Source organism: Panthera onca, chromosome B2 (genome assembly GCF_046562875.1).
Source record: "Panthera onca isolate mPanOnc1 chromosome B2, mPanOnc1 haplotype 2, whole genome shotgun sequence".
Lineage (NCBI taxonomy): Eukaryota > Metazoa > Chordata > Mammalia > Carnivora > Felidae > Panthera > Panthera onca.
In genome coordinates, this window is record NC_138343.1 from 48,025,406 (window position 1) to 48,050,517 (window position 25,112).

A 25,112-nucleotide genomic window follows, 5' to 3' on the forward strand; every position below is an offset into this window, starting at 1 on the left:
AATGGAAACCACTAAAATGTCCATCTATGGATGAATGGATAAACACGATGTTGCCTACACATACAATGGAATATTTTTCAGCCTTAAAAGAAGAAAATCCTATGACATGATACCACATAGATGAACCTTGAGGACATTATACTAAGTTAAATAAGCCAGAAACAACAACAAAAAAATACTTTTGATTCCACTTATATGAGGTATCTAAAATAGTCAAATTCATAGAAACATATGGAATGGTGGTTACCAGAGGCTGAGGGAAAAGGAGAAAGGGAAATTGTTTAATCGGAATGGAGTTTCAGATTTACAAGGTGAAGAAGTTTGGAAGATCTATTTCACAACAGTGTGAATACACTTAACTCTACTGAAATTATCCTTTAAATGGTTAATATGCTTAAAAAAAGAAATACACAAGTATATTCATTCACACTCATATGTATGTTTGCATATGTATGTAGGTTTTTAGAATATTTGCAAGTAGACTGGGTAAGTCATAGGCTAGGGCAAAAGGGAAACGGTGTGTTTATTTGTTCTTTTTTTAAAAAGTTAATGTGTTTTTTTTAACCATATTTACATATTTTTTCAACTAAAAAAGCCAAATAAAGGGGCACCTGGGTAGCTCAGTTGGTTGAGTGTCTAATTCTTGATTTTGGCTCAGGTCATGAGGTCATAGTCTTGGGATACAATCCCGAGGCTCAGCGCAGAGCCTGCTTGGAATTCTCTCTCTCATTCTCTCTCTCTGTCTCTCCCTTGCTCCCTCTTATGCTCTCTCTCACATGTGCTTTCTCTCTCTCTCAAAATAAAAACTTTTTTAAAAAGCCAAATAAATTATAAAATATGCTCCTTCCACACTCCTGCCACCCTCACTCTACCTGGAAACCCTAACCCACAGACTGACTGGTCAGAATTACAAAAAGCTTACTTCCTCAGTGTGGGACAATTTGTTGGTATCATTCATACTCTAGAGTGCCCTGTAAGCACAGGCTCAAACTAGTCTCCAGTGGAAACCACATCTTGCTTAACTCTCTTCTCTGGTTATCCTGCCTCCCTCTCTCGATTTTCCCTGAGTGCACTCCCTTAAGAAGTAACTTGTACAAGTGTTCTGATCTCAGGTTGTTTCTAGGGAGCCATACATAAGACAGCATTCTATATTTTGCCTTTATGTGCTACCTAAGACGTTACTTGCTATTGTCTTTGCTACTACATCATAAGTCTTTGAAGATAGGGTCCATGTGTCTTTCTCTACAGTGTTATCAACAATGCCTCACAGAGTACCAGGTACAAACATGGTCAGTGTGCAGTAAGTAATTGTTGAATGAATATTAAATGAATCTAAGTATCATTATCCTGCCTCAGTGAGGAGCAGGGTTGAACCATATGCTTTTGACCAATTCCTGGCCCATGATAAATATTCACAAGTGCTGGGATGTCTACCACAAGAGGGAAGTAGAACTGGAAGTTTCATGATGCTACTCTTTGATCTGTTGACCGATGAACCTTGTCTACTTGCCTGGACATAGTTAATTATATGATTTTCACCTATTCTGCGTGACTACTTAGGCAGTAGTCTGTCTTAGGGTAATTTAAGACATTGGCCCCTTCTTCCATTGTCAATCTGTAATCCAAAGCAGTTAAACCACCTATCAAACGGTGGCATCTTCTTCAAGTATGAAAGTGAATGGGAAATTTTATATCTCCATAATTTGGAAAATGGAAGTAACATAGATCACCAGGGAAAAAAAGTTTATTTTCTCTGGAAAATTTACTTTATGCTCTCTCTCTCTCAAAACAATAAACATTAAAAAATAAATAAATAGGGGCACCTGGGTGGCTCAGTCAATTGTCTGAATTCAGCTCAGATCATGATCTCACTGTTCATGACTTCAAGCCCTGTGTTGGGCTCTGTGCTGACAACTCAAAGCCTGGAGCCTACTTCAGATTCTGTGTCTCCCTCTCTCTTTCTCTACCCCTCCACCACTCCCCCCACTCGTGCTCTCTCTCTCTTTCTCTAAAATACATAGCATAAATAAATAAATAAATAAATAAATACGAGACAGAGACCACAACTGACCAAGAGAAAAAATGACTTCAAGAACAGAGTATATTCAGGGATATGAAAACTATCCCCAAAGAAATAAGCTATTATATCCTAAAACAGAAAGCAAAACTAATATTAATAATAATAATAATAGTAATAGAAGAAATGAAAAATTTAATTTAAGAGTTTGAAGACAAATAAACTTGATGCATACCCCCCAAAAAAGCAAAAAAAAAAAAAAAAAAAAAAAGTAAAGTAAGGTATAATAACTTAAACTAAAAACTGAGGAGCCAGTTCAGGGGATTCAACATCCAAATAACAAGAATCTCAGATAGGGAGAATAAGTGGGGAGAAAAGAAGGAGGGAGATGAAAGAAATACTGTTTTTTTAATTTTCAAAACTTGAAAAACATAAGACTCTAGGTTGAAAAAAATCCACCAGAATGCAAACTGGTGCAGCCACTCTGGAAAACACTATGGAGGTTCCTCAAAAAGTTTTAAAAAATGGAGCTACTCTACAACCCAGCAATTACACTACAAGGTATTTATCCAAGAGATACAAAAATAGTGATTTAAAGGGAGACATGAACCCCAATGTTTATAGCAGTACTATCAACAATACCCAAGTTATACAAAGAGATCAAAGGTCCCTTATTTGATGAATGGATAAAGAAGATGTGATGTGCATATATACACTGGAATATTACTCAGCCATCAGAAAGGATGAAATCTTGGGGCGCCTGGGTGGCTCAGTCGGTTGAGCATCCGACTTCGGCTCAGGTCATGATCTCACAGTCTGTGAGTTCAAGCCCCGCGTAGGGCTCTGTGCTGACTGACAGCTCAGAGACTGGAGCCCGCTTCGGATTCTGTCTCCCTCTCTCTCTGACCCTCCCCTGTTCATGCTCTGTCTCTCTCTGTGTCAAAAATAAATAAATATTGAATAGAGTAACATTTAAAAAAAAACGGATGAAATCTTGTCATTTGCAACAATGTGGATGGAGTTTGAGTGTATTATGCTAAGTGAAATAAGTGAATCAGAGAAAGACAAATACCATATGATTTCACTCACATGTAGAATTTAAGAAGCAAAACAGATAAATATATGGAGGGGGAAGAGAGAGGGAAGCAAAACAAGCTTTTAACACTTTATAAAACAGAAAGTTTATAAATATTTTAAAATAGCTATTTTTAACTTTTTTCTCTTAAAGAGGTTAGGTCACTGAGTGTCAGAATTAGTACTAGGTTTATTAATTTATTGTTGTTATTCATATTTATTATGTTTATTATATTTATAGATATACACGTTCATTTCAAAACTGTTTACTTTTACTTACAAATATAAACTACTTCTACAAAATACCTAAATTCCAAAAAGAAAAAAATGTGTATGTAGATTGCAAATGCATACTAGTTACACATACTCTGTTAAATAAAATGCTCAATAATCCAGAATAACCAATTCTCAATAATATCATATAATAGAGTTAAGCTATAACTACCTTCTTAGTAACCAAAACTAAAGTTTTAACTATCCAGTTTGGTATATGTCAGTGTGTGTCTGTATAAATATATATATATATATATATATATATATATATATATATATATATATGGAATTGGCTCATGGGACTGTGGAGACTAAGGTTAGTCCAAAATCTGAGGAGGTAAGTCAGCAGGCTGGAGACCCAGAGAAAAGTTATAGTTCAAGTTCAAAGTCAGTCTTCTGACAGAAATCCCTCTACTTTAGAGGAGTTAAGTCTTTGTTCTATTAAAGCCTCCAACTGACTGGAAGATACCTACCCAATTTATGGAGAGTAATCTGCTTTACTCAGTCTACCTGCTTAAATGCTAATCTCATCCAAACATTCTTTCACAGAAACAACCAGAATAATTTGACCAAATACCTGGCCACCATGGACCAGCCAAAATGACACATAAAATTAACTATAACAATTAACATTAATTCTTTAACCAGCTTTGAAGTCATCAAGAAAACTACTTGCCAAGCTTAGGTTTTCTCCCCAGTCCAGGAGGCAAGGGAAGGTGTGGCACTAAATGTGACATCAGCTGGTCACAGACAGTGAATGTGGCATTCACATCTCTTGACTAGACTACCAACCCCAGTGGAGCATCAGAACTGAGTACCCTACTAGTTTGCATTTCTCCTCTTCTAAGTGGCTATTTCACCATTTAATAAAAGGAGACGGTAAATGGGGTCCAATTTTCCGATCTGCTAACATGATAAAACTGGATGATAGTAGATGGAATATTGGACTCAGTACGTTATACCCCACCATCCCCAACTCTCACACACATCTTGATTCCTCATATTCTTTAAACATACTTCTTTTAGTTTTTTATTCAGAAGTCATCCAGAGAACTATTCAACTATTTCTAAGGCATCATTGCCACTGCTCTCTTGCATAGAACAGAGTATGTGATGGGGATAAAAATCCTCAATATTAGGAATCAGGAAAAATGCATTAACAATAATAATTTGAGAGTGAGTACAGGTTATGACTTAATAAAGTCAATGATTCCATATTGCATACAAATAAAACTAGTTGTTTTTTTTTTTTTCTTAATTCCTTATGTTTACACTATAGGCTGTCCTTTTTAAGAATTAGTTAGAATGGAGCAGTGGTGTTGTATGTAAGTGCTGAATCACTATATTGTACACCTGAAACTAATATTACACTGTATGTTCACTAACTGGAATTTAAATAAAAACTTAAAAAAAAAAGAATTAGTTAGAATGCATCATTGTTGATATAACATCTATGTAAGAAAATTAGGAAAGATGTCAGACACATATGCCCATTAAACCCAGGAAATAACTCAACTCGGGTTGTTCATTGGATAAGAAATAAAATATGAGTTTGGGGGCTCATTTTAGTGTCATTTTTTTCTTGAAATATTTTATTTATTTGAATAAATATGCATATTATTCTGATAATAGAAACTTCAAATTATGTTATTCACTCAAAGTGTAGCACATAGCAGTAATAATGATATAAAATAATGGTAGCAAAATATGGCTTCTCCACATAAGATAGAATAGCAGATGAACATAAAAAAAAAAAAATGCAAGTTCAAAGAGCAATTTATTCAGTGGCCAGCAAGCAGGGATTTGTATAATCTAGCCTAGAGGAAACAGAGGTAGAGATAAGCTTCTGGGAGTCTGATCTAATGACATAGATGACCAAGGCTGAACTTTAACAAAAATAAATTATTTGATTTTCTCCCCAGTCAAACCCCAAGCCTATATGTTTAGTAGCCATGAAGCTTACCAGCAGGGCTTCATAACATAAAAAAGGATTCAAAAAAACATCAAAGAACAACATAGATCCTTAAAATATATTAGCGACCGATCCACCTAGAGTAGGTGTTACTTCGTGAAACGGTACTAACATCCATTCCGTGCAACTTTTAAAACATCAAGTTAGAGCACTGCTACAATCACATAGAAGTGTTGAATGAGGTTCAGTTATGTGAGTCAACACAAATATATTTCCACTTCTTCAGACTTAGCAGTTTATATTCTGGGAACTTTCTACAATACTCTTATGGCAGAAATGACCGAGTGGGTCACCAAAAATGTCTGCACCCTTTTCCATAGAGTGTAGAGTTGTCCTGAGAATCAATTGTCCAGCCAGGACAATTTTTTTCAAGTTCTTTGTATATAAAGAGGCCATCTGACCAGTTCTTGACAATGTAATGGTAGCAATGGTACATGCTGCTTCCAAACAATTAAGAGTGAATGTAAGTTCTCTCTCCTCACTCTATCTGTCTGCTGAATGAAGACTCGGGCCCCAAGAGATAGCATCATCAGAAGGTAGCAGGAGACTGGGTCCCTCAATAACCACATGGAGAAAATTCACATGCCAATCAAGAACACCTGCATTGGATTGGTATGTATACAAGAAAATAAACTTTCTTAGGAAAATCTCTGAAACCTTGAAATGTGTTTATGACAGAGACTAGTGGTGTCCTAACTAGCATAGATTTATGTGTGAATCATTTAGTGAGGGTCTGTTATATGCAAATACAGTAGAATAAGTTTATTGAACTATTGCCATCCTTCAAGTCCAAGTTCATATGCTATATGTTGTGAGAAACATTTTTTAAAATCTAAAATTCATGGATTCATGGGTGGCTCAGTTAGTTGAGTGTCCAACTCTTGATCTCAGCTCAGCTCTTGATCTCAGGGTCGTGAGTTCAAGTCCCACGCTGGGCTCTGTGCTGGGCCTTGAGCCTACTCAAAACAAAATAAAATAAAATCTAAAATTTATACATTTATTGAGTGTTTACCATGATCCAGACATTGTGATAAAAGCTTTACAAGTTTTAGCTACTTTATCTCATGTGATCTTCTGTAATGGGCTCCTTTAGGGCACTGGCCCAGCACACAAGACATCTACGCCCAGCCACACCCACCCAGCCACAGCAGTAAATCAAAAGTCATTTTGTTCCATATAACCTCCTGATCACAGGTGATCAAAAACCGTGATAAGGTTGAACAATCAGGAGATCATTAGTGATTTTCTAGTAAAAATTTTTAGAAGTCTGCAAAAAATTTAAAAAAATAAAAAGTAAATTTTTATTAGTCTGTACATTTTGCTCTAGCCACATGGCCTTCATGTAACATGATCTGACTCAGTTTAAAATGCTTTTTTTTTTTTGCGGGGACTGGGGGTAATTCTTTCTAATTGTTCTACAGAATAAGTATTTTGCATAGGGCTGAGCACACTAAGGATTATAAATCATTTACCACTGCCTGTCATCATATGTCTTTAATAGAATGCATGGATACAGGGCTCTAGAGAACCAATATAATTAACATATTATCAACAGGCTTAAGTTTGATGGCTGAGTTTGTCACTTTATGTGTTTTTGCGGTATCTATTCTGCAAGTTCTAACAAGGCCAGCATATGCATAGTTGATTTATGAATTATAATTTAGAGGGCACTAAATATCCACTATCAAATTTTTAAAACTCGCTATAGCTTGTCATACCCTTAATATCCCACCAGTAAGGTCATCTAAACCCATCTTGCTTAAAGCAGTTATGTTTCCCGAAAGTTTGTCAGATATCAATCGCCCATTAATGTCTTGAGCCATGGATCAGGGCAGAGTCTTGAAGGGAAAGACCCTAGGATATGTTTGTTTTACAGAAATAATGAGGTCAGGCTCATGGAGGAGTTCTTCGCCTTAATAGGAGACATAATGCTAGAGTTCTAAGCAGCCCTAGAATTGCATTAAAGCACCAGGTCCTGAAAGTGGGGGTTACAGAGAGCTAACATTTGTCAGGAATAACTATTACAAGTTAAGCTGGTGTTATATACTCACCTAAACTCCCTAGACACTGACAAAAGCAGTATCTCTCGAGTATACAAAGGCAGAAAAATCTATATTTTGGTATATGCTGAGCTTCAGTATGGAACTACTTCCTGTCCACATTTTTACTGTCTTGTGCAAAGAGTACATCAAGGGAGGCAACTGAATCATGAAAGGTTGAGTGAGAAACCATATTTCTAACTCACATACATATACAATGCTTTTGGTAACTCTTTAGAAATATCATCTATACGCTTCATAGAGAAAGTCTGTCCTTACAAAAATGAGGGAGTCCTATTCTTCACACCCTGTGCAAGTCTACTTCCCCCAAAGAGCAAGATATCTCTGTGTCTGTCGTGTGGTTTAAGGGACCTAACAGATTATGTAACATAAACAAAACACACTAAAGTATAATGTTGACACAGACATAGATTGAGTTGACTATCACAGTAAATAAAGGTTGATTGAAATAGTAAAACCAAAAGAGAAAATAGGAATATGCTAAATAATATGAGAGTTGGGAAAAAGGCCTTATTGACAGCCATTATAGTTATGTTATTGGCATATATAGCTCTGATGGGGAAACTTGAATTAAGTTTCATCTCCCCAAAATCATTTTGAATTCTTTATACTGTCTTGATGATCAAAAATCTCAGATTAATTTAATTTATTTTTTTTTAAGATTTAATATTTAAGTAATCCTACACCCAACGCGGGGCTCAAAGGTAAAACCCTGAAATCAAGAGTCCCCTTCTCCACCAACTGCATCAGCCAAAGGCCCCTTAAATTAATTTTAGAACAGTATATGGTATAAGTAACTGTTAAATAAGTGTTTGTTAGTTTCATTAAGAAGGAAACAATGGGGGCGCCTGGGTGGCTCAGTCGGTTAAAGGTCCGACTTCGACTCAGGTCACGATCTCGTGGTCCCTGAGTTCGAGCCCCGCGTCGGGCTCTGGGCTGATGGCTCTGGGCTGATGGCTCGGAGCCTGGAGCCTACTTCCAATTCTGTGTCTCCCTCTCTCTCTGCTCCTTCCCCGTTCATGCTCTGTCTCTCTCTGTCTCAAAAATAAATAAGCGTTAAAAATTTTTTTTTTTTTTTAAAGAAGGAAACAATGTAGACAACACTTTGTAAAGTTTACATTTGAAGGGAAAAAGGTAGATCTGTTGCTAAAGGAAAGAAATGGAATGTTCAATAATGTACTTTTAGTGGGAAATAGAATTTTAGAGGTAACAGGAAGAATCTATTGAAAGAGAAAGTTGATATGTGAGCAAGGAAAAAAGTATCATCAGCATTAACAATCTCATTGATTTGATACATATAGGATTTAATATTTTCTGATATTACAAAAGGTGAGTAATTTTCAGATTATCTTTCATTAAGCACTAAATATTAGTTTATTCTCTCTAAATGAACTATGAAGATCAGCTTAACTATAGCAAGTCAGTCATCACAGTGCCAACATTATACTTTTTATAATTTGTGCTGAAATGAATGTTACATATTTCCTTTGCCTTGAAAATGTAGCACATATGCATATTTCTATTTAAAAGCCAAAGGTGAAACTTAAGATAATTTAGCAAGTAAATTATTCATAATTTGGTTAATTTCACTAATAAAGGAAGAAAAATCATTCTATGTTTGAAAAATACGTGACTGTCTTTGAGAACATAAAAGGTAAACAGGTAAATGTTAATAAATTCTCATTAACTGCAGCCATACCTTAGAAACAAGGAGGAGGGAGTGTGTTCTCGGGGTCTGTCAGCTACACTTGAGGATAGCTGCCAATCAGATATATTGAACAGTTTTGCGGGCTGCTCTGCCTCAGTGAGCAAAGCTATCATAAGAAACCAGCAGAGAGTAGCACACTTTCTATGGGGCTGGGAAAACAAAGGGTAGAGCGTTAACCACACACAACAAACACTCAGAGAAGAGAAACTACAAAAAAAGAGCAATCAGTCTCTGTGTGAAAGTACTATTTTTTTTAAGGTGAACTTATTCACCTATTTGAAGATCCAATTTGCCAAATTACAACATTTGAAAATTACCGTGATCTGATATCATAACAAAGGCATTGATGTGTGCAGGCACTGGTGTGTGTTCTGATGCCTCTGCCTTTGTCTATTGTTCTTCAAGTGACTGCCTGATAATCCTCACTCTTTATCTCCTCAAAGATCTCTTAAGGTCTAAAGAAATGAAATCCTTGGAGGTATCATTGAGAGACATAAGATATGCAAGAGTGAATTTCTAACATGGAAGAGCTTACCACAGGCATCTTTTCCACTTGGGTGAAAAAAAAAGCATCCCTCCTTTTGTGGTCCATGTGTCAGGGCTAGATCCTTGGCTGGATGTGACAGCACGATCATAGCAAATAGGGCTCTGGCCACTGGAAGGGGCACCTTCTAATTAATGCTGCAGTGACATACAACCTCTTAGATGCAACACTGTAACAGGATGTGGTCCTGGCAGTACTATTTCTCAGAACAAAAACATGAGGAATATGGTGCATCTGTCTGTCCATCAACTCTCTAGGTGACACACTGAAAGTCAGCAAGACCTGGAACTGTGTCTCAGGCACCCATCTGACATCCAAACACATGAGTTCTTCCATAGCCTAAAGTCATATTACCTTCCACTGTGTTCCTAGCAGAACGCAAAAACTAAACTCCTTAGTTAGGATCTGTACCTCCAAATAATCTCTCAAGTTTTCATCATGGTTTCTTTTACCATTATGGAGACTTCTCAGCTGTTCCCAAGGACACTGACAAGGACTCAAGAGATTTTAGAATCTCTCCTTAACTTTGTTCATATCTAAGAGAAAAGAGTTGGTTTTCAGAGTATTATCACTGCCCCAGTCATTTTATTTATTTATTTATTATCTATCTACCTGTCTATCTATCTATCTCCATGTCCCTCTTCGACCTCCATTCACAACACAGACCAGGCAAAGGGCCTGGGCTGGGGTATATATGGGTAGGTTTATTCTGCCTTCTCTTTCTGTACAGTCAGTGTAAGAACACAGCCTGTGGTAAGCACCAGGAGGCTGCCTGAGGCATTTTAAGACAGAAGACACTGGGGCCATGTTTAAATAAAGAAGCACTTCCGGGGGTGTCTGGGTGGTGCAGTCCAATTCACATGTAAGAAACCAATCAGGGGCTAAATGACCATAACTGGGCAGGTTGTCATAGCTGGATCACAAGGGGCCAGATAAGAACAATGATAACATAAGCCCACTTGGGACTTTACATTAGGACTCTTTCTGTTCCCTTTGTTTAATATCAATATTGACTCTTGACCTTTGGAAGACACTGAACTTGTAAGCAAGGGAAGAAGAGTTTCAATTTTGGGCAGAGAAATTTGAGACAAAAAAGAGGCAGGTTTCAGCACATCTGGGTCTTTCAGACCATCTTACATGATTGACACATTCTCCCCTTTTTGTCTGGAAGTGCTTCTTTTTTTTAAAGCTTTTTTTTTTTTTCTTTTAGAGAAAGAGAGAGCGCAAGCTGGGGAGGGGCAAAAAGAAGACACAGAATCCTAAGCAGGCTCTCGCTGATGGCGCAGAGCCCAATGCAGGGCTCGAACTCACAAACCATGAGATCATGACCCGAGCTGAGATCAAGAGTCGATGCTTAAACTTGCCTCTTTTTTGTCTCATATTTCTCTGCCCAAAATTCAAACTCTTCTTCCCTTGCTTACAGGCTCAGAATCTTCCAAAGGTCAAGAGTCAATATTGATATTAAGCAATGGGAACATAAAGAGTCCTAATGTAAAGTCCAGAGTGAGCTTATGTTATCACTGTTCTTATCTGGCCCCTTGTGATCCAGCTATAACAACCTGCCCAGTTATGGTCATTTAGCACCTGATTGGTTCCTTGCATGTGAAGCCACACTATGGCCCATCAGCCACTAAACACTATTTTTATTTTTAATGTTTATTTTTTGAGAGAGAGAGACAGAGACACAGAATGCAAGTCGGGGAGGGGCAGAGAGGGAGGGAGACACATGATCTGAAGCAGGCTCCAGGCTCTAGGCTGTCAGCACAAAGCCCAAGGGACTCAAATTCACAAGCCCTGAAATCATGACCTGAGCCAAAGTTGGATGCTCAACCGACTGAGCCACCCAGGCACCCCTAAAAACTCTTTATTCAGCCATGTCATAAGCTGTGGTATATAAAAAACCATCCACATGACTGCCTAAGGCCTATAAAGTCAAAGAAGAGAGCTAGATTCACACCAAAAGGAAAACTTGTGAACATTTGTATTTATAAACTGGTAATCTTTATTTGACAAATTTCATCGAGGATTTTAATGGAATCTGGATTATAGCCAGGGAAGATAAAATACAGGTGACAACTAAGTCCTACGTACAGTCATTTTTTTATTTTTTATTTTATTTTTAAATTTTTTAACATTTATTCATTTTTGAGAGACAGAGTGTGAGTAGGGGAGGGGCAGAGAGAGAGGGAGACACAGGTCTGAAGCAGGTTCCAGGCTCTGAGCTGTCAGCACAGAGCCTGACGTGGGGCTCCAACTCATAAACCATGAGATCATGACCTGAGCCGAAGTCAGACACTTAACCAACTGAGCCCTCCCAGGTGCCCCTGTACAATCATTTTTTAAAAGATGATAACCAAATTGCGCTTTTTTTTCCTACTTTTACTACTGGTATATGATTTAAAGCATAATTTAGATGAGATTTAACAATTTATTTAAAATAATGGGAAGTGAACCAGCCTAGGAGTCAGGAGTCACACACACTCTTGTGTGTCCACACAGGCTCTTTCACACACTAGTTATTAGGCAAGCCACTTAGTGTCACCTTTTCTCTCATTTACTGCTGTATCTGTAGAATGAGAGATTCACACACATACTCTTGAATTCTGAATTGATTGGAATCTATTAATGACCATACAGGAAACCCACCCCCACCCCACACTATAACCTCAGTGTAGATTGGATATTTTTAGCTCATTCAGAGTTTGCTGGTTGTATTATATTGACTTTTACACGGTCAAAAATGCTAAAAAAAAAAAAAAAGAAAAAGAAAAAATCAAAGTCAGTCTGGTCATGTTACATAGTGTGTTAAAGCTGTTTGCGGTAATAGGCAAATCTAGAAACAGATGAGAAAGTTGATTTTTCATTCAAGTAAAGACCAGGAGCTGGGGGCAGGGGGGAGAGAGGGAGGGAAAAATTTGGCTCCATATAGTCATTCAGGGATGCAGACTCATGGGGTCTCTGCTGAATTTGACATGTGGCTTCCATGGTTACCCTTAGCATCACCATTCAGCCAATATTTGGAGAAAACAAGGCAAATGGAGCATCAAAGGGGAGTTTCCAAAGAACAGAACTGGAAGTATTATGTATAATTTTTGCTATGTTCTGAAGAGGGAGAGCAGTCAGATTTAGAAAGCAGCTAACTACTCTGTGCCACACAAAGACATATCCAAAAGGCATTTCAGAGCAGGATATGATATATAAATTCCTGAAGCCCCAGCTCAGGTCCTCTTTGTTCCATAAAAACGCACTTGGTTACCACAGGCCTCTATGATTCACTTCCCCTCTAAACTTTTTATCTGTGCCATGTGTTTGGACACTTATCATTTTGTCTTGATATTTCTTTATGAAAGCATGTTTCCTTTGTTAATACCATAACTCTCAAGAATAGATACAGTTTTAAACTTTTTATTTCTAATCTCCTAGCTCCTCCCTTGCCATCTAGCACAACTTAATTAAAGCCATTAACTACAATAAATTTGATTAATTAATCTTGGTGAGTTCTTTCAAAATACACATAAATGTAAGCTATATTATGGCAACAGTGGGAGGGAGCATCTGTTTTTTTCCCAGTCCCATTGCCAAGAACAGTGCTTGGCATATTAAAGCACTCAAAATTATTTGTTGAATGAAAAGCAAAAGTTCTATGATTCCATGTTCTGTGATCATCAGGCCCTGCTACTTTTCTTGGGGTCAAATACTTATGACAAATTCTAGTTTAATAATTATACTAGTACTAATAACAACAACAATAACAGCTAACACTACTATAGTGCCTACCGTATGCTAGACATATAGAAAAACTCATTTAATACAACAATGTTTTGAGATAGTTATTAATGTAGGTTCTTTGTATATATCTACCTTTTGAACCAATGCCAGCCTTTAGGGAGCCTTCGTGCAAATTAGAAAGGGCACCACAGGCTCTACCATTCACTAATCTATATTATCAAAGAGCATCCAGAGCAGACACTTGCTCATAAATGTTGAATAGATGAATGGATCGATGAAAAAACTATACTATTTGAGTGGGTCTGAGAGATAATAATTCCATTTACTTTAATCTTTTTATTGTCTGATTTGCTCTAATTTTTCTACAATGTTAATATGTCATTCAATGCATAAACTTATTTGATGGAGACAAAAGAAGTCTATAAGTAGAACAAAATGCATCAATCTGGGTGAGTATATTTTTAAGAAAGGAAATTAACATAATGCTCATACATGATGTCCTTTAATTTCCAAAATACCTTCCTTCTTTGATAGAATTTATCATTACAAATGGTCATTTGTAAATCTTTTTATACCTCATTTCTGCAGTTGAAGTTTGTAGAAGTGGAGCAAAATGATATTTATAATTAATTTTTCATTCTTAAATTTTTTTTAAGTTTATTTATTTTGCAAGAGAGAGCATGAGCAGGGGAGGAGCAGAGAGAGAGAGAGAGAGAGAGAGAATCCAAGCAGGTTCCACACTGCTAGCATGGAGACCGATGTGGGGCTTGAACCTGAACCATGTGATCGTGACCTGAGCTGAAATCAAGTGTTGGATACTTAACTGACTGAGCCTCCCAAGCACCCCTAACTTTCATTTTTAAATAATTATGTAAGTTACATAAAAATCATACAGAAGACTCACATGTAACTCTCACTGAGTTTCTCCCAGTTCTAACATCTCATATAACTATAGCACAATATTAAAACAAGAAACTGACACTGGTACAACCACAGAGTTTATTCAGATTTTACCAGTTTTATGTGTGTATGTGTAGTTCTATGAAATTTTATCACATATGTAACTACCACCAAATCAAGATATATCTAAAGAATACAATCAAAGCATATTTTAGGATTAAGATACCCTAAAATAAAATTGCTAAATCTCTCTCCTAATGTTGTCATTAGACAGTTGGTGGAATTATAATTAATTATCAAAGTAACTTGGATAAACAGGAAATATTCTCTCTATTTTTCTATTTTCAAATATATTGAAATTTTTAGGAAAAATTCATTTTAGATGTTCTGAGGGATTTCTCTTTTTAGAAAGGAATCTGGTGGATAAGACTTACACATGAATAGTCATCTCATTTTTTTTACCATGTCCTTTATCATTTTATGAATAAAGATTAGCAGTTCGAAACTTCAAAATGTTTATTCAGTTATTAATAACAGGTGATGCAATGTAAGTACTCTGCCACCAGGTGGTGGTCCCTCCAATATTTGCTTTGAGATTCAAATTAAAACTAGGAATGTTTTCCATGTAACTCACTGAAATATAACTTTTCATGCTTTTTCTATTTAGCTACTTTAATAATCAGATTTAGTCTAGCATTCAAGGACCTCTATCATTAGTCCCCAATTTCTTTCTCAGGCTCAGCTTCCACATTTTCCCAGTTAAAGGATTTGGTAAGTCAAATCTGATCTCCTCACTACTTCTTTCATATGTTTTTTCTCATTACACTTCTGTATCACATTCCTTTTTTAAAAACCAGTATAGGAATATAACACCTGGTACCTAGAGGGACTAAATGAATGCTTCCTATAAGCTTTTGCTCACTTATTCTTTGTATCTAAAATGCTTAAATTTGGATATAAAATGCCACCTCTCCTATCTTGCTATAAAAATCCTTCAATGAATGCTCAATTTCAGTGTCACCTCTTTCACCCTTCCACCTTCATCCCAGGAGGAAGTGATCTTCCCTAGCCATATGTGGGAAATGCTCTGTCTTTAGCACAAATATAGCTCTTCCTCATTGACTTAAGTTGTAGTTTTTAAATATTAATCCCCTATTTTATTCTTCCTTAGCCTTTAGCACAGTATTTGGGTATTCAGTGACTATTAGCTGAATTAATGCATTTCAATATCACATTTTAGAGAAAAATTTGAAAAAGGAAATCCCTATACCTATTACCTTTTTTATTGATCATTAACTTTCCTTTATCATTTATCCTGAATGCTAACTTGAAGTCAAATTCCCTACCTTGTAGTTTAAAAGCCATTGAAGTGTTGAGCCTTCAAGAACTGGGAGGGCTGGAATCAATAGTCTTTAATGTATTAACACTTCCTTGATACTCAGTCATACTCAGTCATACTGTTGGAGCAAGTCTTTATTCAGCCTGTTTCCAGGTTACTGGACAGATGGATTCTCTTCTGTCCCACTTACTACTTGAGTCAATTAAAGAGACTCTTCTTTTCCAAACCTAGCCCCCCCTCTTTGCTCAGAAGTCTCACTGCTTACTGTCTAAGCTTACTTTTTACATCTAACACTAGAACTTTTAAGAAAAACATTACTTTTTTTTTCTTATTAAAAGGAAACATTACAAGCACTAGCTATGTTTTTCTTTTATTAGAATTAGTAGCTAGGTGACCTTGAATTGTATGTCCAATAGATCTTCTTTCAAAAACTCTCTAGTAATAACTTGAGTTCCCAACCCGACCTAGTACAGAGTTCCCAGAGCTGTTTCCTGAAAGAGTATATGTTCTTCCTAAAGAAAAGAACATTTTAAAATAAAACTATTTTAAAATGAGGTTTGGGGATGGAAATTTAAGGCAGTTTCATGACAGTAACATTGATCTCTTTTGGCAGTTCTGATATTTATGTATTGGGTTTTCTCAAAGCTAGGTCACCTTTCTCTGCAACCATTTGGTCTGTTTTAAAAAGTGATTTCCTAAAGACCAAAGACTACTTTTTTCTATTTAGAGTCCAACTTCACACTGTCAGAACTTAAAATTCTCCAGACTCCCATGGAAGAGCTACTTTAGGTCAAAGTAAAGCTAGATATAAATGCCTAAATATCTACCCTCAGAAAGGTCTTAGTCTTCAGAAGCGTTAATGGTACCACTTATGACAGACTCCATAACTGTTCCATTCAACTCTTGTGACTACAGACCCCCATATCTAGATAATCAGTCATGGTTTTTGTTAGCTCTGCAAATACTGATTTGGACAAATATTTATTCAACACCAATTATGTGCTACATACACTAGTAGGCTCTGAGAATACAAATTTAAATAACACATGATTCCTGCCCTTGAGAAACTGACTATGTCTTGGTAATGTCTTTACTCTGTCAGATATTCTACCCTCACATCTGTGTGTATTCAAGTCCCTGAATCCTAGCCTAATATCACCTAAATAATTGATTTCCCAGAGAGCCCAAATTCTAGAATGTTCTGGAGCTCACTGGTGCTATGACCCACGACCAAAAGTTTTTCTTGTAGTTTTAATCCATTGAGATCTGATACTGACTCAACAGCAGGAATAAAAATGTTTAGCAAATACTAGGTTACAATATCTGTGCTCGCTCTAAGGTTTACAGATTTTCCAAAATAAAAGAGCCATAAGAAATCATTTAAGTTGGTGTTCCACATGGATGTATTTTAATTTGCATAAGGATCACCTGGAGATATTGCTAAAATGCAGATTCTGATTCAGTCGGTCTGAGGTGGGGCCTGAGACTCTGCATTTCTAAAAAGCTTGTAGCTAATATCCATGCTGCTGGTCCATGGACTATACTTTAAGCAACAAAGCTCTGTGCTTTTTTCCCACTTCTGAATGAAGGCAAGCCATGAGAGGTGTTCAGGATGCAGTCAATATGGTCATAAACTCAGAAAAAAATAATAAGTATTATTAAATTCATTCAATCAACCAGTACAACAATTAGTTACAAAAAAAACAAAAAACAAACAGCAGCTAACTCTGGTGGGGGGATACAGTGGATGAGCAGAGTTCTCTCTACCCAATCAGGACATAAAATTAAAGGCAGTAGTTTTAACTTCTATAGCGTTTGTTTAAAAATTAAAAATAGAATTACTACACGATTCAATGAGTCTACTTCTGGGTGTATACACAAAAAATTGAAAACCAATTCAAAATGATATTTGTATATCCATGTTCATAAAAGCATCATTCACAATAGCCAAAAGACAAAAGCAACTCCAGTGTCTATTGACAGATAAATGATATACTACAACATGGACAAACTTTGAGGAGACTGTGCTAAGTGAAACAAGTCTGTAACAAAAGTACAAATACTGTATGATTTCACTTGTATGGGATACCTAGAGTAGTCAAACTCAGGGAAACAGAAAGTAGCAGAACAAAGTGAATGCACTCAGTGCCATTGAACTGTACACTTAAAAGTGGTTAATATCATAAATTTTATATGTATTCTATCACAATTACATTTTTTAAAAAAATTAAATGAGGTTAAAAGAGATTTATACCAGGGTGTGAACTATCCAATGGAACAACATTAATGGTATCTTTGGAACCAGATTTGTTTTACCAGGGTTCAAGTTCAAACCAGCAGCAGAGGAAGTTCCAGACTTCTCTTTATTCAATTCAGACAGAAAATCAATTTGATAGGGAAAAATCTGTTATAAGATGGTCAACAGGACTGATCGGGAAATTCCAGTCCCTGACCGAACGAACACTCCCCTTCCGGGTTCTTCTTCCTACCCAGCTTGCCCCGGGCGCGCGCTTGTGCGCACGTCCCAAATTACTACTAATGCAGAATGCGGAAGTTAACAGACTATAAAGTGTTCCCTCTGCTTACCCTCCGGTCTCAGACCTCTGGAGAGTGATCTTTTCGGTGCTGCTGGTGTGAAATAAACCTCCTGCCTTCCAAGATCTCCAAGTGCCGAGTGCCGCTTGGTTCTTCTGCCAAGTGATCCAGAGCAGGTACCGTAACAAATTAATGGTATGACTTGTACCCAGGATTATGAATGTTAAGACTAACTTCGTTATTGTACGTGAGAGTTGCAAAGGCCACAAACAAGAATTCAACACATCCGTCCACATTGTAATTAGAATTACCTTGTATATCTGTAATCCTAGGTTTTGTGTCCTGGCCAAAATTCCCTGGTCCTAAGTTTCCCGGAGTTATAGCCACAACTTTCTCAGAAAGCTAAAATTGTTCACAGGTGTATAAATGTCTTATAACTCTGAGAAATTTTTTTATTCAAGAAGATTTATTAAGTAAATCAAAACGCTGTTAATAATTTATGTAAAGATTAATCTGTTGATTTGGTATGTAAACTATGTGTAGGTTAGATAAATATCTTTAAGATTCAGCCCCATGATTGAATATGTAAAAGTGGACATATAATCAAACATGCAAAATATAAATAATTGACTTCAGCTTTCTGATTTCAAGTTGAAAAGTATGTTTATTTAATAATGTTTGTAAACATTCTTGAAATGATTAAAAAATATGGTTCACTATATTTATAAATTTTAATTGTTAGATATATTGGCACTCACACTTAAATTGTTTTACATGCTTGGTTAAATATTTGAAGTATTTATAAATGAAAGGTGAATATACTGAATTTATAAATACAGTTTTAAATGTTTAAGGATATTAAACTAATGAACTTTGAAAATGAACTGATTATCAAATGTGTTTATTCTGTTCTAAGTCGATTGAACATTGATCAAAAGCCCTCTTGAAAATAATTGCTAAAATTTACTACATATGAAAATCAAAAAGCTTCAGTAAAATAAGATTTTGAGTTTAATACTGTAATAAATTTAGTATTAATTTAAAAGACTAAGGAAACATCAAAATATTTTCTGTGCTCAAAAACCCACCAAAAATTTCACATTGGCACTCCTAAATCATCTTAGATAGATATTCAGCCTGTTTGACAAGATGAAGAAGATAGATTCCAAAAACTTGTTTGATGGAGTTATATAACCTTTAAACATTTCCTCATTCCACTTGTGGTAGTTGTGCAGCCAGGACAGATTGAAAGCCTTGAGGCAAGACTGAGGCCCCCATTGGCCTGTTTCAGAGTACCCTGGGTTTAGAGAAAGTCCTGAGAAATTAGTTGTCAATGCCAAGCTGGGCGTCAGCAACCAACTGTGCAGCACAAAATATTTGAAAGTCAGAAATCAATTATGTAAATCACAGTTGAGGAATGGATAAAAGTGTCAGAGCTTGCAATGGGAGAGAAGCCAGGCAGATGGACCAGAACCCTAAAAGCAGACAAGAAGCTCCCTGAGAGCAAAGCAAATATTGTTCTTATTCACTGTTGTATCCACAGGCCTTCCAGGCAGGGATCACATCTTATTTATCTCTTATATCACCAGTTAGCATGGTTCCAAGCATAAAATAGGTGCTCAAATATCTGTTGAATGAATGAAAGACAAGATAACAAGGCTTCAAAAGTATCCAGTAGGCAAAAACTAATGGAGAGGAAAATGTAAAAAGAATGTTGTATTTACAAATAACCAAAGAAATTAACATTCTGCCCCTTGATCTGCCTCCTACTGTGGTTAGCATTGATTCAACAGGTAACTGAAAATAGGATGATTGCTTTGAGAAGAAACAAACAAACAAACAAAAACCATTATTTCCACTCCAGTGGATAAGCTCAATAAAGGTCTTATCCCAAACTAGCTGTGTTTTAAATTTGAGGGGGAGAAAAAAAAAGATGATTGGTAGGGTTCCTAGACAGAAGCTGCTTCTGATGGATACTATTTATAAACCAAATGCAATCATCACTGAGGGTCTCCATAGAGCTTCAGCAAACCCCATTTCTGGAATAGACAGAGTTTATCATTCCCTGAGACCGGTATTCCTGGGAGTGTGCTCTGTATACCATAAACCCTGTGGAATGGTGATAATTATTATTTGAGAAAAAGATGTCCATACAAGGTTGCTTAAGTAATTAATTCCTAAGCCTAAAGTATTTGACCTTAATTAACTTTTTAAAACTCCCTGCATGAGCCTATATCCAACTTAAAAAAAAAAAAAAAACAGATATGAATAGATGTTACCCTCTGCCAGACAAAAGTGAGAGGGGTTTCCTCTCAACTAATTGTAAGAAATGCAGTTCAACAAAAATAAACACAATGGCTTTTTTCTTTGCAGGACTTCTCAGAGTCAGTAATATTTTTATTCTCACTGTGAATTTTTAAAGAAAGCATACCATTGTTTTCTAAAGTTTTGGAACCTTGATTCCAAAGTAACTTGAAGAAATAATATTTCATAGAACCTGCTTAGACCCTTGAAGCCAAGCCCAACTTGGTTTGGAAATCAATTAATGAACAATTCTTCATAGGGTCTAATTGAAATTTGGCTTTATGGGAGGAAAATTTTATTTAATGCTTTTAGTTCATTGATTCCACTGTTGGTAAAATCCCCCCTTGAAATACAGCTACCATAGATTAACGATGCAACTTCAGAGAAATTTTAAATGTAATACCAATTTTTAAGGACTTCACAGTAATAGACGAAGTCTGCATGTGATGCTCACATTTTTCAAAGAACTTTCCCTCATTTATTAAAGTCTCTCCAGTACCCCTGTAAAGTAGTTATGGCACACATATCCCTTAACAGCAGTAGAAACAGAGCTATGGCATTTTATGGACACGTCACATCTCCACTCTGTCTCTTGGTTTCAAGGCCAGGTTGTGTTATCTGTTTCTGAGTTGGGTTTGTCTGTCATTAGCTGTGCAAATGTTTACTCGCTACCCTTAACAAGTATGGTATAAAAGGAGCCATGGTGACACTGAAATGCAGATTTGAAGAATTAATTTATACTTGAAAAAATTTTCACAGGCAGAACAAGTAGGGTAGTGATTAACCTAGCACCTTTGATTAGAACTTTTTTCCAAATGCGTTGCTCTCTCACTCAGAATATTCAAAGTAATATTTCTCCCACTTCTGTGTACTTTGTTTTCTAAATCAATTTTCTCAACTTTCATCGATCATGCAATCAATCAATAAAACCAATTCCCCTCATTGGTCTATCTCTTGAACATCAAGGTAGCCATCTGGTTCTGCAAAAATACATCCCAAAATGATTTAAATGTTCTCTAAGTAATTTCTCTTTCTGAAGTTCGGGCGAAATATCAAAAAGGCTGGTCCTTACTCACACGGGATATCAGCATCAGGACCAAAAAGCATCCAAAATTCTTGATTCTCTGGGTGACCAAATCTAAACCATTCACCAAACATCTCTTTGTATAATGGATATTACAGGAAATGTTTCATTCTTAAAGATCCCCCAAATCAAGTTGATAGCTCCATGCTTTGAGTACCAAAAGGATTCTAAAGTAGTGATAGTTGCTGATATAAATTCCTCAGCATTTCAATTTCCTCTCTATAAACTATAAATATGAAATTGCTGATGCTTACAGGATAGGAATCTTGTTTTATTCATTTCATATTTCCCAAGCACTTGCTACAGTGTCTGGCCCAAAATATGGGTTCAAGAAAGGTTTATTGTTTTTATCAACTTCTCTGCCTGACAGAAATAAATAAGATTCCATAATTTTTTGGCCCAATCCCAGCATGAAGATAGACACTGGGAAAATCTGGCTCCATGGTACATAAAATTCCTTTTTCCAAAATATTCAGAGCATCAGATTAGCTGATGACACACAGGCCCGAGATGAGAGAGCACCCATCAGGGTTTTGGTATTTTGGTTTTATAAAAACCTTGAGAAATTTTGTTTTGAAGCTGATAGTTTCAAAAAAGTTCTTTGAATTTTTTAGAACATTTCAATCACTGCTTTTCAAGGGAAATTTTAGTAATTTTTTCCAGCTGAATGGAAAGCTGTGCTATGCAAACAACAAAGATTTTTTTCTTTTGAAAGTTATTCATGTCCTGCTTCTAGGATTGCCAGGGGAATTGAATTTTCAAAAAAAAAAAAAAAAAATTTAACCAAGCTGAATTATATTGTGTTAGAAACAACCTAAACTCTGAAGTTCATAAGTTTTATGTTTCCTTCTCAACTTGGAGCCCATGGTTTTCACATGGGTTCTGAAGTTAGCCAAATACATTTGCATGGTCTATAGCCAAATTTCTGTTATTTTTCAAAGTATATTTATTTTTACTAATTTTTATTTTCATTCTTTAGTCTTATGCAGGTAATATAAAAGGGTTGTAAGGACTTGATCTCACGACTGTGAGAGCATGACCTGAGTTCAAATCAAGAGTCAGACACTCAACTGACTGAGCCATCCAGGTGTCCCTCTACTCACTCATTTTTTAACATACCCTTTTTTTCACCACTTTTCTTTTTGTATGGTAAAAATTTTCCATAATTGCATGTGTTTTTATCCATATTTTAATTACAAGAACACTGAAGCTCACTGGCAGATAGCTTAATAGAATAGCTGTGCCTCAAATCTAGAACTTTTAAGCTCCAAGGCCTAACTGCACCCTCCTTTCCAGTTCTCAAACTTAGGTATACATAAAATCACCTGAGGTAGTTTCTGTAGCACAGATTCTCGGCACTGTTTCTGGGGATGGTGACTCAGCATCTTCCTTAGGCTCAGAAATATGGATTTTTAACAGTGATCCCCCATGATTCTAAACCAAGTCACCCACATCGCAATTAACTGGATGACATTCCAATTAGGATTTGACTATACCTGCTTCCTCTCATCTGCCCCTAGAGATGAAGCAAGATTATACACATCCACAGTCTCAGCTCCACCACCAATCACCATATGGTATACACCAGAGTAAACCGCTTTCTGTTTGGATCCTGGTTTCTTTAGTCTGTTAAATGAGAAAAATTGTATTTTCCTTACCTCAAAGGATTGATACAAAGATAGAATGACATAATAGATACCATACATTTATAACAGCAGAAAATACTATTTAAATGTATTAAAGATGTTTTAAAGACAAAACAAAGACATACAACACAGGTTGATTTGTATGCTTTAATACAGGGTTGTCTGATCACAATATTGCAAACAATAGTTAGACATTAAGTCTACATTTATAACCTCTTAGACTTACTTAGCCTTCATTTATAACCACTGTGGAGTGTAGAAAATCCTTTAGTAATGTGCACACACATGCACCTGCATGCACACATACATATACACACATACACACACATATACATAGGATTGCCACTGCTAAATTAGTGGCACATTTTCCACTGTCTCCATTCTAGACATCATCAAAAGATTAAAGATCTCTCTTTTTAAGACAATGCAGGTGAGTTAACATCCAAGTGTTACTAACTGTTACGACTGTTACACTCCCACTGACCCACGGGGGCATTGTAGGGCCCCAAGAAGACTCCATTCTCAGTCATGAACGAGTATGGACTTCTACTACCCGTTACAGTAGAAAGAAGGTTCTGAAACAATTGGTATGACAAAAGAGACTGACACCAAACAGACACAGCTTGATTTCATGGCACACCACATGGAATTTTTCTAAAAATGAAGAAACTTTAGCATTTCCTTGTTATTTGGGGCTACAAAGCCATAAGCCTCCCACCTATCCTGGTCGGCTTTGAAATGAGCAGACTGGCTGGAAAACAAGAGGCAATTTGCATGTGAAGAATAAACAAACAGAAGTCTGCTGTATACCGTGTCAAAAAAAAAAACAGAGTTGATGTCTTTGTTTAGAAAGGAGAAGCCGCAAAGTTTAGCAGGTTAGCAACACAGCACTTTCTCTTCCTGCCTCCTTCCTAATACATATTAGGAATAAACCTGACTTGACCTCAATACATCATCAATAGCCTTCTCCCATTAGGCCTCACTGATTCAAAGCTTTTCCCCACTCCAATATATCAGGCACACAGCATCAAATTTCTTAAATAATGATCTCACCACCTCCCCTGCACCACAATCATGAAATCGCTTTATATTCTATAGCATCAAGTCTATATTCCTCTGCCTGGCATTCCTTGCCTTCCATAAATTTTCTTCCACTGTCAGGTTTCCAATTATTCCTCATTTTGCCACACCTCCCTACCCCACCCCCACCTCCTGACCTACGCACATTCACACATTCTAGTAAGGTCAGTATCTTCAGTATCCCCCAATTCAGATGCACTCACCTCTGCCTCCTTGTTTTCACTGATACTCAAACCAGGCAAAAAGTATTCAGTGAGACTCCATGTGCTTAAGTGACTGTTCAAGGCTCAGCAGGAAAAGATTCCAAATGTTAACATTTAAGGAGCTGGCCTCTGACATGGAGAGCAAAACATTTATTCACACATATGTTCACAAATACATGCAGAAAAGACAGTTTATGTGGTCATTCTGGCCAGAAGACTGAGTTCTGAGCAGAAGTGATATATATCTCTTTCAGGCCTGCCTCATAAAAACTTATGATTGTTTACACTGGTTCTTTTATCTTCCAACCAGCTATAGAAGATCCAAGAGAACGTTGGAACAGTGCAATCTAACAGAAATACAAGTCACATGGGATTTTAACTTTTCTAGTAGCCACCCAAAGTTTAAAAGTAGAGGTGAAATTAATTTTAAGAATGTTTTTTATGTAACCTAATATATATGTATATCTATATATAATATATGTATAAATATGTAAAAATATATACATTTCCACATGTAATTTAAAAACTACTAATATTTTACATTTTTTAAAAATTCTAAGTTTCCAAAATCTATGTGTATTTCACACTTCCAGTACATCTTAGTTCAACAGTGTCTCACATTTCAAATGCTCAGTAACCACATG

The 25,112-nt window shown here is 36.4% G+C and overlaps 1 protein-coding gene and 1 non-coding gene across 9 annotated transcripts in view; both read right to left on the minus strand.

Annotated features, from left to right (window-relative positions):
* Positions 1-25,112, minus strand: part of LOC132667179 (uncharacterized) — a 322,994-nt gene that overhangs the window by 262,154 nt on the left and 35,728 nt on the right. For all 8 annotated transcript variants that reach the window (XR_009605024.3, XR_009605025.3, XM_078446429.2 and 5 more), the window contains exon 5: positions 9,096-9,253. Coding sequence is in view for 6 of the 8 variants with exons in the window: in XM_078446429.2 (XP_078302555.2) it covers positions 9,096-9,217 (122 nt within the window). In the remaining 2 variants the exon portion in view is untranslated. The remainder of the gene's footprint in view (positions 1-9,095; positions 9,254-25,112) is intronic.
* Positions 10,288-10,418, minus strand: LOC132668140 (small nucleolar RNA SNORA51). Its single transcript, XR_009605498.1, has one exon. It is a non-coding gene; the product is annotated as a small nucleolar RNA SNORA51 (small nucleolar RNA).